General features: G+C 43.3%; 3 protein-coding genes across 3 annotated transcripts in view; 2 read left to right on the forward strand and 1 right to left on the reverse strand.

The window, feature by feature from the left end:
• LOC119373375 (lactosylceramide 4-alpha-galactosyltransferase-like) overlaps nt 1–7,097 on the reverse strand; it is a 62,218-nt gene extending 55,121 nt beyond the window's left edge. The window contains exon 1 of the mRNA XM_049410909.1: nt 7,004–7,097. The gene's annotated coding sequence lies outside the window, so the exon portion shown is untranslated. The remainder of the gene's footprint in view (nt 1–7,003) is intronic.
• Nucleotides 7,098–7,383: 286 nt separating this feature from the next.
• Nucleotides 7,384–16,052, forward strand: LOC125756341 (uncharacterized). Its single transcript, XM_049410908.1, has 4 exons — nt 7,384–7,796; nt 11,735–11,816; nt 11,900–11,986; nt 15,531–16,052. Exons 1-4 carry the CDS (start codon nt 7,546–7,548, stop codon nt 15,936–15,938), a joined length of 828 nt encoding a protein of 275 aa, XP_049266865.1. The 5' UTR covers nt 7,384–7,545; the 3' UTR covers nt 15,939–16,052.
• An 891-nt stretch (nt 16,053–16,943) lies between these two features.
• LOC119373516 (zinc finger FYVE domain-containing protein 26) overlaps nt 16,944–17,513 on the forward strand; it is a 78,285-nt gene continuing 77,715 nt past the window's right edge. Inside the window, exon 1 of the mRNA XM_037643567.2 lies at nt 16,944–17,218. The gene's annotated coding sequence lies outside the window, so the exon portion shown is untranslated. The remainder of the gene's footprint in view (nt 17,219–17,513) is intronic.

The raw sequence follows: 17,513 nt of genomic DNA on the forward strand, positions 1-17,513 counted from the left end.
AAGAAACTAGACGCGCCGACCTCCGGGTGTGAGGTTGCCAGTAATCGAAATTCCCAACGGCCCCCATTACAGACGAAGGACGACTCGAAGACACTGAAGACGACGATTACAGTGACAAATGCGACAACTGCCGATGTAACGAATGTCGTCAGCGCTGACCTCGTCGTTCACATTGACGACCATCGAGTGACGGCTCCCGTTGTCCCATTTTCGATAATAAGCCGACATATTATGGAAGGTAAAGACGCCATGGCACGGGCCCAGTATAGGAACTGCAGGAGGTCACTTATTTGATGACACCGGTTATCAATTGACCTCCGGCAGTTCAATCAATGGAAAAAGGGAGCTTTATTACATGATTAGGAAAAATGTGTTATAGAAATACAGACCGATAGCCTTAATTTCGGCTAGTGACCAGTGGCGTAAATCCAGAAAAATCACAAAGGGGGACGGGAAACACATCAGAACGTGGCGGCCATTTCGTTTTTATACCTAAGGGTTGTATTTTTATTTACATAAGAATTAAACTATGCTTTGAAATAAAATTTTTAAGACGAGCATGGGGTCCCAGCTCAAAAAATTGCATTATTCTATTCATTCTTTGAACCGGTCGAGCGGCTTTTGCGAACCACAAGGGAGGACACACATCAGACCATGGCGGCCATTTTGTCTTTATACCTAAGGGTTGTATTTTTATTAACGTAAGGATTAAACCATGCTTTGAAATAAAATTTAAAAAACGAGCATAAGCTCAAGCAATTGTATTGTTTTATTCAGTCTTCTTTGAACCGACTGAATGGCTTTTGCGATTTTTATAGTCCGACACATCTGAGGGGTGTTCAACACAGGTACACACTAAAGAATAATCAGCTTTTAAAAAAGTTGAATGTGCTATACTTAACTGTCAAGTAATTCAAATATATGATGTTCCAAAGCTAAATCTCAAGGGGGGACACTTGCAAGGAGTGTCCCCCCCAGCCTGAGCACAAGGGTGGTCAGGACCCCTATGAACCCCCCCCCCCTCACGATTTACGCCAATGCTAGTAGTGACAGATCCAATGCAAGAGAAAAAGAGAAGTTCTGTACAATCTGTTACTCGTACATAACACAGTTAATTGTTATGCATAAGTGCCAAGCATCATACTTAAGTACCCGAAAGTTGTACGTAAGTACTATATACATGCACAAATAGTATACATAAACATAGTGAACTAAACGTACAAGCAGCGCCCAATCTCTATTTTTATATATCTAAGTGTGCAAACACGCGATGTTAGGCTTCATTATAACCGGCTATCCCGTAATAATGGCATCGACGTTCAAATGACTAAGAGAACGAAAAAACGTTGCAGCAGAAATTGAATGCTGTCAATTATCACTCTCAATCCGAATAGTGTAACGGGCGATTAAAACACACTCCGTGAACTGTCGTTGTGAAAACATCTCAACGCACTGGCTTAAAAAAAAAAAAAAAAAACGAAATTCTTGAGCGGCTATTTAGCTTTAAGAGTTGAAATGCCACCGTTGGAGCATTTCAAACATTATTTTTATGTTCATGTTCCTATGTTTTAAATTTATATTTAGCCGGTGTACATATGTTGTAAGCTGGTATAGCATGCCTGCGCGAGCGTGTTGGTGACGTCATCTGCAAGATCAAGTCGCGCTAACTAAAGCAACGATATTCACATTTAAAAAAATTATGGCAGCTTCTCGCTAGTCGTGCCAAGCCTGAAGGAAGGGCACAGCTGGGTGGCCTTCCTTGTTTCTCTTTATTTTTTCTTTCTTTCTTTATCTTTCTCTCTGTTTCTTATATATTTTTTTCTTGTACTTGTACTTGTACTTTTACTTGTACTTCTTGTAATTTTTTTCTTTATTCTTTATCTGTATCTTTCTTTATCTTTCTATCTTTACTTCTCTTTCTTCCCTTGCTCTCTCTCTTTCTTTCTCTTCCGGTATTGTTTGTTTTGTTCTCTATCTTGTTCGTGTCTGTTTCTACATTTCTCTTCCTATGTCTTTCTCTGTTTTTCTGTCTTTTTATGTCTTCATTCCCTTTATTTCTCTCTATTTTTCTCTTTCTTTCTATCTCTTTTTTCCATCTTCTTCCCTCTCTGTATCTATTTTCTCTTTCTTTCTTTCTATCTCTTTCACGTGCTCCACTTTGCCGAGCAGAGTATTCGTTTAACTCTCGCACCTGCTGTACCTCGTAGTGGGGCTTGTCAAATTACTGTGGCGCGTGCCCACCTGTGGATTTCTGCGGACACCAAAGTTTTACGGCCGGCTTAAACAGCTCTGCTGTTAAAAAATAATGATGAACACCACTATGCAGGTATATGATCGCGAACGTAAAAAAAAAAAAAAACTGTCTCTGTGGGTCACTTCCAAATACATATGGGGTGCTAACCAGTGACATCCGTTGACCGAGTCCATATATACAAGTATTTTTCATGTTGTTAATGTCAGGATAACCATGATATCAGTCCGTTAAAAAAGAAATGCAATATGATGGAAACAAACAGTATAATCTCAGTCATAAACAGCCTATCGGGCTTGCTTCCGATAAAATATCGCAAAGCTACCCAATGGATACTTCATTAAACGACATGGAAATGTAGTAGACTATACTGCATCGTCTATGCTGTTCGAAAAGCTTTTCTTTTTTAAGTATCAACCTTCGTTTTCTTATCAGTGACGGAGCAAAGCTACTGCAACTTTTTTTTTTTGAAAAAAAGAACATAATCAAAATGGCAGATTTGCCCAGATTAAAAAAAGTTCTAAATATGTACGAAAACGGGCGCAGAACTAAACAACCGAAAATTTCCGCTGGAGCGTGTACGTATTATTTAAGCACTTTTGTGACCTCACAAAGCTGTAACGTCACAAGGAAAACTATTAGGAAGCACTAGGACATATTATTCTGCGAACACTCTACTGAGGTTAATTTCAATGATATCTGTGGTTTACCGCCCCAAAACCACGATACGATTATGAGAGACGCCGTAGTGGAAGGCTCCGGAAATTTTGACCACCTGGGGTTCTTTAACGTGCACCTAAATCTAAGTACACGGGCCTCAAACATTTTCGCCTCCATCGAAAATGCAGCTGCCGCGGTCGGGATTCGATCCCGCGACCTTCGGGTCAGCAGTCGAGCACCACAACCACGAGACGACCGTGGCGTGTTGGGCCCTAGATGCCGCCGTCAAAATCCATGACGTCACAGCGAGTTGATGCGGCAACTTCAATGTGGCGTCACCACCTGCACATTATTTTCGCACGTTTTCTCGCTTACCATCCGTATTATCGCGGTAAGGGTTGTGATTTCGTTATTGTGAAAGAGGAATTTGCTAATACGGGAAAAATCGTTTTGCTCTTCAGTGCCCATTTAATACGAAAAAGAAAAGAATGCTCGCGAGTGAAGTAGCAGTTGTTGCTTTAACGCATGCATTATGTATAAAAAGATATTTTCACAGTTCGCACCAGGGGCATGCCAGGGGTGGGGAAATTTTTCCCGAAATTTTTCGGTTTTGCATGTGTATATATACGCGCACACATACAAACGCAGCACGAACATATAAAAAGGATGGTTTAACCTCCCCCGAAAAAAATTTCCGGCTACGCCACTGGTTCGCGCAGCCACTATAGAACGTATGAGGGAATACTACTCACAGATCGATCCAATGGAAGGCGAGTAGCCCAACTCGGGCGCTGCATTTCGCGCACACGAGTCGGAACAATGAGTGCACGGCAGAATACAGGAAGAAGGAACTGGACCAAGAGTGCTCTTCGCATACTTTACGCGAGTCGACAGCACAACTGTTTGCTGCCAGATGTGCGCAGCCGGATATGCACAATATACGCCTTTATGCACGACGATCGAGGAAGATGCAAAAAAGAAAGAAAAAGGAAACGCTTGTTCACGGAAGTCGCGCGATGTGCTGCGTTGCAGGACTTCTGCTAGCTGCCATGACATAAAGAAAAGAGAATAAATGAATATATATAAGCGCAGATTCAACGCGCTTTCGGTAACAGGTTCTGGTAACGGCAGCATCTCTTGGTGCTCGCTGGCCATAACTGGCCCAGGAAAACACCGTATATCGTCATCAGAACCAGCCACTAGACTTGGAGAAAGGACCAGGGGCGGCGCCAGGACTTTTTTACTGAGGGGGCGCTCACGACAGATGAGTTCCTTCAGGAAAAGGGGAGGGGGAGGCTGGGAACTTATGCGTTGCGATGTGACTATGTTTGCTCTTGGGGGAACAAAGAAGGAGCCCCCCCCCCTTCCCTGGTGCCGCCCCTGGAAAGGACTTGCCCACAACAGTATACATACCGTTAATGCTCTGTTCAGACGGCGTCTTCCATGGGGGTTAGTGGTGGATAACGAGCGATGGCGCTTCCACTGACTCACGTTTCCAGTTGGCTGATGCAACACCTTGCTGGTTTTCTTCAGGTTGTACGGGGTCGCCCGTATCTCAGGTGATCACCTCATTAGTATTGAACACCTCATAGAAGCCGATGTTTAATGTATAATTCGGACAAACATTATTGTGTTTATCGACCCCATAATTATGCGCCATATGACGGGCATTTCTCTCATGAAAGAACAAACGTTGTAGTCTTACTTTTTTGAATGCTACTGAGGTGTTCGCTCTAGATGTGGTCGACCCTGTACATGTATAGCGTGTCTGCTGACCCAGCTGTAGGCGGTGTTTATACACTAGCCAGTCACGTACACCATTACCTTCCATCGCAACTGAACGAAGGAAAGAGGAAGACTAACAAAATAAATAATCTGAAAGAATAGGAAATGCGTATCGATTTCACGACGCGCATTGTGAGCTGACTTCAGACACACCAGGGGATCGGGTTAAACCGACGCGTGCATAAACACGCGCGTGGCAGCGAAGAAAAAAATTAAACAACACAGCACCCGGCAGCTGCACTTTGCGCGTGCAACGCTTCATCCGAAAATTCCAGGAAAAGGAATCCAATATCATCTGTTGGATGAGACTGGAGCGGCACGTACTGTGCTAACTCGGACTATGACGCTTGTACCGAACGTGGGTCATGGCACGGATAATATTGCAACTCCCCCGTTTAAAATATTGCCTCAGCAACCACCTAATTTTTTTTAGACGTAATGAACGATATATAGAGGAGGGATTCATCGAGGGCTCGTTCTCTCTCTTTTTTTTTTTTTTTGTGGACACAACCTAACGAATCTAACAGACAATGAAGCTAAGGAATGCATAGGAGACATTACTTGTAGCGTTTAACTGTATATAGTACAGTAATACGACATAAATGGAAAGGAACTAAAATTGATGAAAAATCATGCTAGGAAGGGACCGAACCTACAACTTCCAGATAACGCGTCCGATGCTTTACCATTTGAGCTACAGCGGCGGTCGCTTTCCCATTCACTTTACTGGGCATAACGAGTTATTCTACAAAAGCGCGTGGGATTTGGAACCTTGCCGAGGTTACATTGCTGCGAACGAATAAGGAACATGCTTGAGGCCCATCGCAGTGATGTGGAATTCATTAAAAATAATTGAGAAAACTGTGCACCTCCGCATCATTGTCGTTATTAATGAGAAGCCAGTGATTTAGAATCCTCGATGAAAGGGAACTTTATTTCTACAAAAGCGGCTCTTCTTCTAGATAAAAAAAAAATGTTCGCAGTCTGCACTTGTGGTGCAAGGCTGGAACCAACAGAGGAGCTAGTGTTCGGACTCCCGAGCAAGAAACTGCCCTCCCGAGAGCGTGTCCCTGCCCCGCAAAAACGACATGGGTTTGGTGGGAACATGTCACGTGACTAGCGGAGCTGATATTTACGTCACGTGACTATTGTTACGTGAATGTGGCGGGAACATGTCTCGAGACTATAGTTGTCACTTGACTAGCGTTACATGATTTTACGTGACGTTCACCTCCTCTTCTTTTTCCTTCTTTCTCTCCATCTCTCGCTTCCTTTTTCTATCTCTTACTCTATATTTCTTTCTCTGTCTCTCTATCGTTTTCTCTTTCTTTCTCTTCATGTATCTCTTTCTATCCATTTCCTTCTCTCTCTCTGTACTCGTTCTCTCGCCCCTGTTCGAGTTATTGCATCCCACGCCGGACAAATCGGCGCAGCGGGAGAGCGCGCTCCGGGCGCACGTGTTCGGGGAGCGAAGATGAAGGAGGACAAAGTGAGTGAGCGCCGGCATGATGATGATAGTTCTCGCGAGCGCTATGCATAACATGCAATTCCTTTGCTTCAGCTGGAGAAATCAAACAGCAAATAAAACGCAAAAAAAAATTGGCCCAGCTTCACCGACTTAACGTCACGAATTCTGATCAAACAGCGAAGGCTTCTTCGATCTCTAGATATTCTGCCCTCCGTGTTCGGCATCTCTTGCGCCTGCTTACGGATCAGAACGACGTTGCTGCCTTTCACGGGCCAATTTCCGCTGACGCTCCCGACGGGCAGCTTCCTCTTGCGGAGAGCGCACGACTTTACCCGTCGCCGAACAATCAAGAAAGACCGCCGAGCCGCGCACCTCCATATTTTCCCTCTTCCGCGCGCACTCTCATTGGAGTTAAGTAGGCCTCATTTGTTTCGTAAAACACACCAACAAATTTACTGATATTGCCGTACAGGTGTGTTTAGCTGCGGCTGCTTCTACGTAGGACAGGCGGGCCGTTGTGTTAACCAGTGATTGATGGGCCATAAGAGATCACTAACCGGAGGCTCACCACCTAATCCATCTTTAAATTGTCGAAAGTGTAAATACACGCCGAAATTCGATGAATGCGCGTGAATGCAGGAATGAAGAAACGCATGTAATTGTTGATGACTCGAATATCGATAATAGTGGTAGCACATGCGTGAGCCAACCGTCGATTATTTCGCATAAAGGAGAAATCAAATGCTTGAGCAGTTATCTCTCACGTAGACCCCCACGCGTGCCGGATTGATAGGTATCAGCCCTTGCCAGGACATGTGCAGATAAGTTTTTGTGCCTACCTTCTTTTCCGACGCTGTGCGCCTTGTCAGTTGTTAGTCAGCGTTCGTGTTGTCTCGACTTTTCTTGTATGTCCTAGTTTGCACGCCGAGACTCTTAACACGATTAAGAAACCCTTTTGTAGGATGCAACTGATGTCTCCCCTGCCACTGCGACCACTGTTCGGTTCATTTTTGCCGCCGTCACTGCCGTCACTGCTTTGATGTTTATGCAAGGCCTGTGTTATTCCGACGTCTTGTGTGTCATGGTACAGTGGTCATGGACACTGAATTTAAACCATGATTAAACTGTGAAGTTATAACGATCGATGTTTGACTTTGAGTCAGGAATAATTTCTGTATTTTGTGATTGCAATTTTCGGGGAAAGTACATCCGCGATACCGCTATGACAACAAAAATGGCGGCCGCGATTTGATCAGCTGTGCTTCCGGTCGTGGTGTTGTGCCAGTTTCGTGATCCGTCGTGGCGTTGTCAAAGTCGCAGTGCCTGCCAGCGTTGCATTTCGAAACGATGACTGTGCCCGCCGAGTGAAAGACGAGAAGCGATGGTGGACGAAACTGCAGCGGAGTCGTCTCGGCTGGCCAAGTGTGGCGACGATCTCGGATATAGCGAAGAGACGCTGGGCTCCGCCGCCAATTTGTTGACAGAGTTCACGAGTCACGTGTACCTCGGCCAGTGGGAATGTGCTCGAGCCTGTGCGCTGACCGCGCTGCGGGCACCGTTCACCTCTCACGAGCAAAAGTGGTTCGTGAAGGAGTACATTCGCGGAGTATCGGCGCTACCCGCAACCTTCAGGTATACACCGGTTGAATACGCCCCCCTCCTCCGCTACTACACTCTTCTGTGACTGGGCTGTTATTGTTTTTGTTTGCGAGTCCGTGTTGGTTAGGTGTTCTGTGGTTAGAGGGGAGAATGCCCTGGTTGGCTTCCTAGTGCCGAACAATTTCTGTTTGCGCGATTGTGTTGTGAACTTAGCGGCTAATCGGCTTACACGTGCGGGGCCATTTATCCGTTACCTTGCGACAACGATCCTCCGCGTCCTTATCTCGGCACCATTTGATAGACGTGCTCGATAACGATGCACAATTAGCGGTTGTAGCAGTTTCGCTTCGCGGTAGAACCTTGCGAGGCGATGTGTATGCTGCAAACACAAAACTGCTAAGGTTGCTTTACTAGTGCCCCCACACATTTAGTTATTATTTCGTTAGTTGTTTCTGTTGTGGTCATTTACAACGTCCGCAAATAGTGCTTACGAGCTGTTTTCCTGTCTGTGTAATCTTTTTTAATTTGATTACACAGTATAAAGTGCCTCCTATGAAAAAAAAAATTAATTTGCATTACACGTAATATTCAGTTACGATGAACATCTGTTTCGAGTTGGTTGCTTAGAAGAACTAGTTGGTGCATGTCTGTGGTAGGAATCGTTGCTCATACAGTTGGACTAACGCAGGTGAAAACGATGTAGACAGAAAGAGCTCAAAAGAGTTAGTCGCTTTCCCCCACAGGTAAAACTAGTAGGTACTAGAGCTATGTCTGAAACCCATCTTGACGTTTTAGTCAGGAGTACGTAAGCAGTCATACTGTCATCTCGTTCTGCCACCCGCTGCGATAGCTTAGTGAATCTGGCGTCCCAATCCACATTAATCCTTGAAGCACGGCACAAAAGTTGTTTTTTTTCTTTTCTCACACAAGCGATTGTGATGATCATATAAAGCAATAACACATTGATAAAAATTGCTGTTATAACGGTGAAGTTTAATACAGTACGGCGCACACGCACACAAATTTTACACTGAACCAAAATGGGGTTTCACTGCAGTTGCACACCGCTGTTGTTCAATGCCTGTTCGAAATAAATCGAAGTGGATGAACTCTCACAATCATTACATTGTCTTTACTTTTCAGCACCAAAAATTTTATAGAGAAAGCTGTTGTGAGATCACAACAGCTGCAGATTTTGGTGGCATAGTTGTTCGCCGCTCTTACCAGTGTCCGTAACCGCTATCGCGCGCAATGAGAAAAAAACATCCAGGATCGAGCGGGACTCGAACCCAGGTGCTCTCAGTGGCAGTAGAGTATTCTATCACAAAGCCGCGCTGGTGCTTGGAACTTCGTCACAAAAGAGCCAGTCTCCTTAAGGCAACAAACAGACCCTATGTAGGCTTCACCTCGGGCAAGAAATCACATTAACACACGTAATAGAGTGGTAGAAGAGTAAAATAACAACCAGGAATCACACAATGCGAATTGCATAACGAGTGGGTCGTTTAAGACTCCCGACCCATTACAAGTGGCCCAGCCTTAATTCTTCTTCTTCAGCCACAGCATCAACAAAGTGCTCATAATGCCTTACAGATGTGTAGTGGGTTCCTCGCTTCTCCGCATTGTGATGAATAATGGCATAGTGGGTATTTCCCTACTTCCCAAAATTATGATATCTGGGGCAGTGGATACCTTGCTACTGTAGTTCTAGTAGTTGCCCCAGTAGAGTTTACAACGAGCTCTAGGAAGGCTTTTGCTGTGACTGTGTTGCATGTGCTGCGCAGGCATGATTTTTTTTTTCACAAATAACTTCATTATATATTAAAAAAAGAAAAACTAATTTTCTTTTTGCCCTGTAATGAGGGTGGGCTTCACTGCCCACAAGGTAAGAGATGGGCTTCACTGCCCACCTCTTACTATGAGGCAAGGTTTGGTAACCGACAAAAGATGTGTAAACGAAATATGGATGGCAGCACTACCTCGCAGTTCACGCAAGGTAGACTTTGAATAGACTTTGATTACGTCCAAGTGTGCTTAGTAATAACTCGGTCAATAGACTAATACATTGCATGTTCTTAATGAAGCAAAGGTGAACCTAGCAAGCTTTAGAAATGTTTACCAAACCACAGCTGCCAAAATGAAAAAGGACACCTATATTTGTGACGTCACCTTGACATGCAGATGGCGCAGTTTTGGCACTATAATTAAAGCTTTTGTGTTCATTCTTTCTTTTAATAATCAGCCAACTACCACAACATTAACAAATACTAAGTTCTGAAGAAACAATTAACAAGTAGACAATGATTTAGTGCATGATTTGAGTGTCACTTTATGATATTAACACTGTGTGAAACTGTGTGTGCAAGTGTGCACTCCAAGATAGCACATGATTACAGGGAATTCAGGAAGTATAACGAGGTTCACATCTTTCTCTACATCCTCAAGTACTGCTTGTTAAATCTTTTCTTTGAAATTGGTTCTTGTGCGTCAAGTAGATGTGAAAAAATAGAGGAAGAACATTGGAAACTATCTTTCTGATAGTAACATTACTGCCAACATAGCAGTTTCTCTTCATTCTCTTTTGTTCTTTTGTTTGTGGCCACAATTTTGTACACCGGTAGAAGTCCTGAACTGCCTGGTTCAGTTTCCAAGTGCTCTTGTGCTCATGCATTGCTGCTCATACCAAGTGCAGTATGAGTGTACCAAACAGCTTATCCTGCATTATTTAGCTGAAGGAGTGGAGAATTCACACTTCCAGTGCACATTTACGAAGACACGGATTTTAACTTGTTTTAACGATGCCTGTTCTTGATGAGTCTAAGCATGCAGAAAAAATGATAAAACTAAATTCCATCTCACAGAAGTAAATTGTGTCTGGAAGGATTGAACACCGTGTGTTGATGAATCATTCCATGCATTGCTGGTCTGGTCCAGGAGGAAAGTGCTTTTTATATGTACACCAGAGTTTGCAATTCCGCTTATAATAAGTGGATTTGGGCTTCTTTTTTCGCCGTGTCGCTTGTAGAATTTTACAGTCGCTTGTCGCATTTTTTGGGCTTATTTCTATTTTTCCAGCAAATATAGTTACGTTAGTGATCATCATGTTCCCCAATAGCACGTTTGTCGATGACTTTATGTGGTTGAGTGTTGAAGTGAAACATACGTTGAGGGAATGAACAAGTTACGCTATTCATGCAATGGCAAACGTGCATTCAGCGGAATGGAGACTACCATGGAGAGAATGTTAAGAGTAAATATGGTGGTTTCATTCATAGTTGCACATATTTTCGCGGTACAAAATAATTAGTGATTTTTTCAACTCTGCTTCATACTTGAGTGATATTTCTTTATTATAATTAAAAATATTTAACAAGAATGGCAAAATTCATTAAATTTCCACTTCTTCTGGGCTTCTTTTCTGATCAATATTTGCCTTTTAGCTCGGTAGCATCTGGCAACTCTGATGTACACTGTTCCATAATCTTCACAGGCTCGGGCTTAGTAAAATGTAGTTGAACCTACATGCTATTATGGAATGCACATAACGAATTATTTGATATGAGGAAGTGCACATATTGCGGTTTTCGTCAATACCATTGCTTAATGAATGTATATTTGTAACAACCGGTGGATGCAGGGAGGGTATTCATCTTTAAGTGTTACTTGGTTTTAACAAAACAAGACAGAAGTTCAGGGGAATGTGAAGCCTTGAAGAAATGAAAAAACCCTTGAACAGGGAATGTCACTGGAGCCAACGTTTCGACAAACGGACTTGTCTTTGCTACATGTCAAGGCATGTTGCCTTGACATGTAGCCTTAATGAAGACATGTCCAGTCGTCGAAATGTTGGCCTCAGTGACATTCCCTGTGCAAGGATATTTTGGTTATAACGAGGTTTGTAAGCCATGTTGGTGTAAGCCAGTGTTATGATGTAGCTGGTGACAACATTGAAAAATTTTTTTTCTTTCCAGTACATGTGCCAATCCACTCCTGCTATCACCAAACCACCTCAGCTGGCTTGCTGCGAAATTCCTAGAGGACTATTGTGACGAGGTTTGTTCCATTCTGGTGTTTTCTCTGCATTGACTTCATTTTTATGATATACAGCGTGTGACCTTTTTCCTTTTCTTTCCCAGCAAAAACCATCAAATTTGGCTCACGATGCGGAGTTGCGGGTCCTTCTCTGCACTATTGGTGGAGATCTTCCTGATGCCTGTAGACAGGTTCGTTCAACACCTTCGCTTTCGCATCGACAGTATGTATATATATGATAATATTCCCTCACGAGGAACGTATATGACAGCTGCATCTTACCGGTGCTTGCCTACGGAGCAGAAACCTGGAGGCTTACGAAGAGGGTTCAACTTACGTTGAGGACAACGCAGTGAGCCATGGAAAGGAAATTGATAAGGGTAACCTTAAGGGACAAGGAGGGAGCAGAGTAGGTCAGGGAATAGACAAGTGTTAAAGGGACACTAAAGGCAATTTATGTCAGAGTGAAAGCTCAATGTATGACAACGTCTAAAACGGCAATATTATCAACAGCAGTGCCCTACTTACCGAGAAATTAAGCTAAATGTATCGCACGATGAGCGCCACGAGTGGGACATTTTGGAAGTGATCCCATTGACGTGGGAGAGTCTGAATGCAATTAATCGCTAGTAATCAAACTAGCTGCAATAAAAAAAGAACCTTCCATGCATCAAGAGACGTTATAAAATGCTGCTTGTTCATTTCTGTTTCATTCATGCAAAAAAGAACCTCTTTGGCGTTGCCATGGGGAACGGCGCGTGTGGTTCAAACGTTCCGTTTTTGCCGAACTGCGCTTTGCCCTGTGCCATGCATTGCTCACGCAATCGCGTCTCAGTGGTAGTTTCGGTATCGCGTACGGCCGCGTGTGTTTTGTGCGCTCGTGAAAGTTGCTCTGACAGAAAGTTCGACAAAATGCCGCATGCATGTGATGTTGCTGGATGCCCAAATGGTGCATGCCGCCAGTGCACGCCGCCGCGCAGTAAAGGTGGGCAAAGTTGGGCACGGCAACAGTGACGTGCGAAATACCGCTTTCAGGTGGGTGATTTGAAGTGCGCTAACATGATGCGGGCCACTAAAATGTGATTTTATTTCATAATAAGCACTTCCTTGGCACAAAAGTAGCACTACAAGGTTTCTGGACCGCTATTTCAACAACCAACGTCGACTTAATATTTGTCTTTAGTGTCCCTTTAAGGACATCTTAGTCGAAATCAAGAAGAAGAGATGTGAATGGACAGGGCATGTAGTGAGAAGGCAAGATAACCGCTGGTCATTAAGAGTAACAGACTGGATTCTAAGAGAAGGCAAGCGTGTGAGGGGGAGGCAGGAAATTAGGTGGGCAGATGGGATTAAGAAGTTTGCAGGGATAACGTGGCCATAGCAAGCATAGGACCGGGTTGATTGGTGAAACATGTGAGAGGCCTTTGCCCCGCAGTAAGCGCAGTCAGGCTGATGATGATGATACCGTATTTTCTTGCATATAACCCACATCGCAGTTTTTAAGCACATGTTTCTGTTTTTTGGTGCGGGTTATATGCGAGAAAATACGATATATAATAATATATCATGTTTGTTTCAACAAGACACCATGTGCTGTATAGTAGAATGTGGATGTGTCAAACTTGAAGGGGAGATCGGGAAGTAGTTCAGTGTGTCGAAAATTCGAAATATAAAGTATGTGCCAGTCTGTAGCTTTCATTGCTCCCCCCCCCCATTTTTTTTTCTTTTGGCATATCTTCTGTGTATCAAGTTAAAAGAGCCTATCTGTAGTGTATCTAAAAATTTGATGCACCCCAGACGGTCTCTTTGAGATTGCGAAAAGCGGCAATTTACCAATTTCTTGTGTGAGGCCGCTGTCAAAGACATGAAATGTCACCTTTGTATTAAGGCGAAAGCGTTATGTAATGTTTGCGTGATTATGAATTGCGTGGTAAAAAAATTAAGGCAGCATCGCACTAGTGATGCCAAGCCTGAAGGAAGTACGGAGCCTTCTTTGTTTCTCTTCGGCTTTCTCTCTTTCCTCCTCTATTTATTCCTTGTTCTCTTTTCCAATTTTTCCTGTTCTTTTTCTCTTTTTTTTCTGTTGCTATTTTTCTTTCTTTCTTCCTTTATTTTTTTTTATTTCTTTCTCTTTCTTTCAATCTTTATATGAGGTTTTGCCTGCGCTCGAAAAACAAGAAAAAGAAGACTTCTCTTTTGCACGAGCGTGCCCTCAGTATACTACAGTTGGCTATGCTATACATGGTTTTGCCTGCGTTGACATCGTCATCAAGGCGCTCGAAGAACAAGAGAAAGAAGACTTCTGTTTGCTCAATACTGGCGCCAAGTAGAAGTCTTCGTCCTCTTGTTCTTTGAGCGCCTTGATGATGATGTTAATGCAGGCAAAACCACATATAGCATAGTCTATGCTATATGTGGTTTTGCCTGTGTTAATACCATCATCAAGGTGCTCGAAGAACAAGAGGAAGAAGGCTTCCCTTTGGCATGAGCATGCGCTCAGATGGCTATGCTATAGTATGTGGTTTTGCCTGCGTTATGCCAAGCTGCAACGACAGCATACGATCACAGCCTACGACAGCCCGGCCCCCTAAAGTGCCCTGCATTTAATAGCCATACTGGGTGGCTTTTGCTTTCAAGTTGTTTTAGGCAAATGCATGAGGGACCCTGTCAGTTTATTACTTTTTCATTCATGCCTTCTTGAGGAACACGCATATTGGAGCGGGTGGCTTTTGCATTCTTGACGAAGTATGGTGGCCCACTTTTTGACAACAAATAGCCGCATTTTCTGTTCTTCACTCCTCTTCATTATTAGTATTCTTCCCCTAGTGCTGTGTTATGGTGTAGGTTACTAAGGAATTTCATCTTTATCGAGCACAAATAAAATCCCTGCCGCACGAGCCATCGATATTTTGAGACACAAGCATTGCTTCTTTCTCCATTGCTGAGACCTGCGAGTACGGGAAGGATCAGCAAAATTAACATATTTGTCTAAGCAATTGAGGTGTGACGAGTTATTAGAGTGTGTAGAAACATTAAACATTCAGTGTGATGAGAGGAGGGTGAAAAATATCTGTCAGATTTATGGCATATAGAACAAACGGTTTTAGACTGTTCAGACTCACACACTCTTGTGAAAATTTTTCTAGAATGGGTTCCATGCTATGGACACGTATTCAAGAATTGGCTGGATTGGTGTTTTAAAAGTCAGTGGTTTAATATCTTAGGGAGCCACACGAAGAGTCTGTTGACGATAGCTAAGCTTTTTAACAGCTGAGCTGTTTAAGCTTTTCATTTGTTTGTAGAGCGTAGACCAGAAACCCCCGCGTTGCCTCAACCACTTGGCCAGCTGTGCCTTGCTTCGCATAGAAAGAGAACCATACGATTGCATTGCTACGAGTGAGAGAACGAGAAAAAATAAAGAGATAGAAAGAGAGAAAAAAGCAACAGAGAGAGAGAGAGAAACAGAGACAGCGGAAAAAAGAAAGAAATGCAGAGAGATACAAAGAGATAGAAAGGAACAGAAAGAGAGAGAATGAATGCATAGCATAGTTTTGTATGGTATAGTATAGCAAGGATTGGGAAAGGTAAGTGAGGGTAAGGGGGAGGGAAAGCAGGGGTTAAGGCCATCAGCTTTGCTGTTTCCTGACTTTGCACCACTAGTGCGTAGCTGCCCCAATTTCTTTAGTGATTTTTATTCGTGTTCTGACCTATGTAATTATGCCATATTTGTTCAAGGAGCTGTACGAAGTCTACTGTGCGGAAGCACGGTCTGACTGTGAAAGAAGCAGTCTTCTTTCGTCGAGTTGCCTTTCTTCGCTTAAAGAGCTGTTCCTCAACGACCCCGCAAGGGCCAGTCTTCTGGTGGAACACATTTCCCAGCACGTGGGAGGAGCGAGCGGTGTCACGCAGCAACTGTGGCAAGTGCACCTGGACGCCCTGCGCAGTTGTCTGGAACGGGTGCAGGAGGCCCTCTCGGCATACGAAGAAATTCATGACAGGCAGAGGTGTCTGCTGCTGAAGCTCCTAGTGAGCCTGCCTGATCCATTGCCAGCACACTGTCTTGCCAACCCCGAGGCGAGTGTTTCACAATATCTTAATTTAAGAGAGATTGAATGCGAGCTCGTTGGTTTGAATCCGTCCTGAAAAAAACAAAACAGCGCTGCTGAAAACATGTACAAGAAAAGAACTCGCCAAGTCTAGAATATTTCTTGAGCACAGTTAGCTCTGTACCTGCGCAACACCTTGGATTCTTAGAAAAAAAAGAGCACTTGCACCTGCAAAAAAAAAAGGAGAATGAAAGAAAACAGCACTATCTTAAAATAGACCCAGTCAGTCACGCATTGAGTAGCATTTAAGGGGACACACTAATGTTAAAAACAGTGTGAGCTGTGTCATGAAAATGTTAACGAAGCGCAAAGGTGTGTGTTTTGGAGGCTCTGAGGGGCTCGTCCCAGTCTATTATCTCCTTCCAGGCAGTTATGTCAGTTTTTTCCTCTATGTTGTAAACAACAGCTCTCGTGTGGTAATCCCTGGAATGACATAGGTATCTCTTCTTTGCGCAGTCTTTAGCCTATTCTGTTTTTATTGCATTTTATTTCAGTCTTGTCATCTTTATGCGATGTATTTTTTGTGCAATTCTTGTACTCTTTATTGTATGAGAAGCCTGTTAAATTTTAAGTTAACAATTTTTTTTGACGGTGGAGTTTCTTTATTTATGTGATGAAGTTGTTTAAACAGTTTGATGCTAATCCCACTGTAACTCTTTGTATCCTATGTTAAATATTTGATGTAATCACAACTGAAGCTCTCTTATAGTATTTACTCACATGCATTGTACTTATCATCTCACATACATATTTGTACTGTGAATGTCGTATGCTGCCAATGTAAGGGTCTTCGGGGACCCAGTCAAGCTGCCTAGAACACCTTTTAGCCCTGAAGTCAATCCAGATATTTCTAGTGAGTAAACATTGATTTGTTCATTGATTAATATCGGTCAGCGGCATATTTGCACCTCGAGCATCCTTATAATTGCTGTTGCAATAAAGAGGAATGAAAAAGTGAATGTTGTCTGTTACAGCAATGAGTCTTCAACATTTCGTTTTTTTTTTTGTTATATTTCCTACTCTCTCCTTCCTTTGCAGTGGGCAAATGGCTTATTGGATACCATCATCGGTGATCTGCTCAATCTCATCGATGGAGGCCTTCTCAGTGAACTCTTCGTGTTTGAGTCGGTTGTCTGCCGGAAGTCACCATTGCTGTCAAAACTTCTTGCTCAACGCGAGAATGAAAGGCACGGACGTCTTGCTGCCACCGGAAGTCCACTGTTGCTGGCCGTGTCCGAGGAGTCGGGCCAGCTGGATCTGAAAGAGGCATTTCTCAAGTCCTTCATCAGGGAGGAGCATTTCCTGGAAACCATAATTGTACGTATACTGCTTGTAACTAAAAAAAAATGTACGCTTGCCTACAAAATATTGTGGGGCATGCGGGTGCTTGGCTAGGCTTTACAGAATGTCTTGTGCTACGTTGTGCCTCCCGAACCTTTGTTTTGATACAGTAAGGCAAACGTTGGTCTCGTTATGGAAAGACGGGGAACTTCTTTGTTAGACACAACCAAATGAAACCAACAGACATTTAGGTCTAGGAAAGCATAGAGGATAATAATTGTTGTCTTTAACTGTACTGTAGCAATTAGGATGTAAATTGAAATGAATTAAA

Source organism: Rhipicephalus sanguineus, chromosome 11, assembly GCF_013339695.2.
Source record: "Rhipicephalus sanguineus isolate Rsan-2018 chromosome 11, BIME_Rsan_1.4, whole genome shotgun sequence".
In the NCBI taxonomy this organism is placed as follows: domain Eukaryota; kingdom Metazoa; phylum Arthropoda; class Arachnida; order Ixodida; family Ixodidae; genus Rhipicephalus; species Rhipicephalus sanguineus.

Coding starts and splice junctions, on each gene's coding strand:
- LOC125756341 (XM_049410908.1), top strand. CDS start 7,546: ATGGTGGACGAAACTGCAGCGGAGTCGTCTCGGCTGGCCAAGTGTGGC. Junction 7,797..11,734: donor GCGCTACCCGCAACCTTCAG/GTATACACCGGT, acceptor TTTTCTTTCCAG/TACATGTGCCAATCCACTCC. Junction 11,817..11,899: donor TAGAGGACTATTGTGACGAG/GTTTGTTCCATT, acceptor TTTCTTTCCCAG/CAAAAACCATCAAATTTGGC.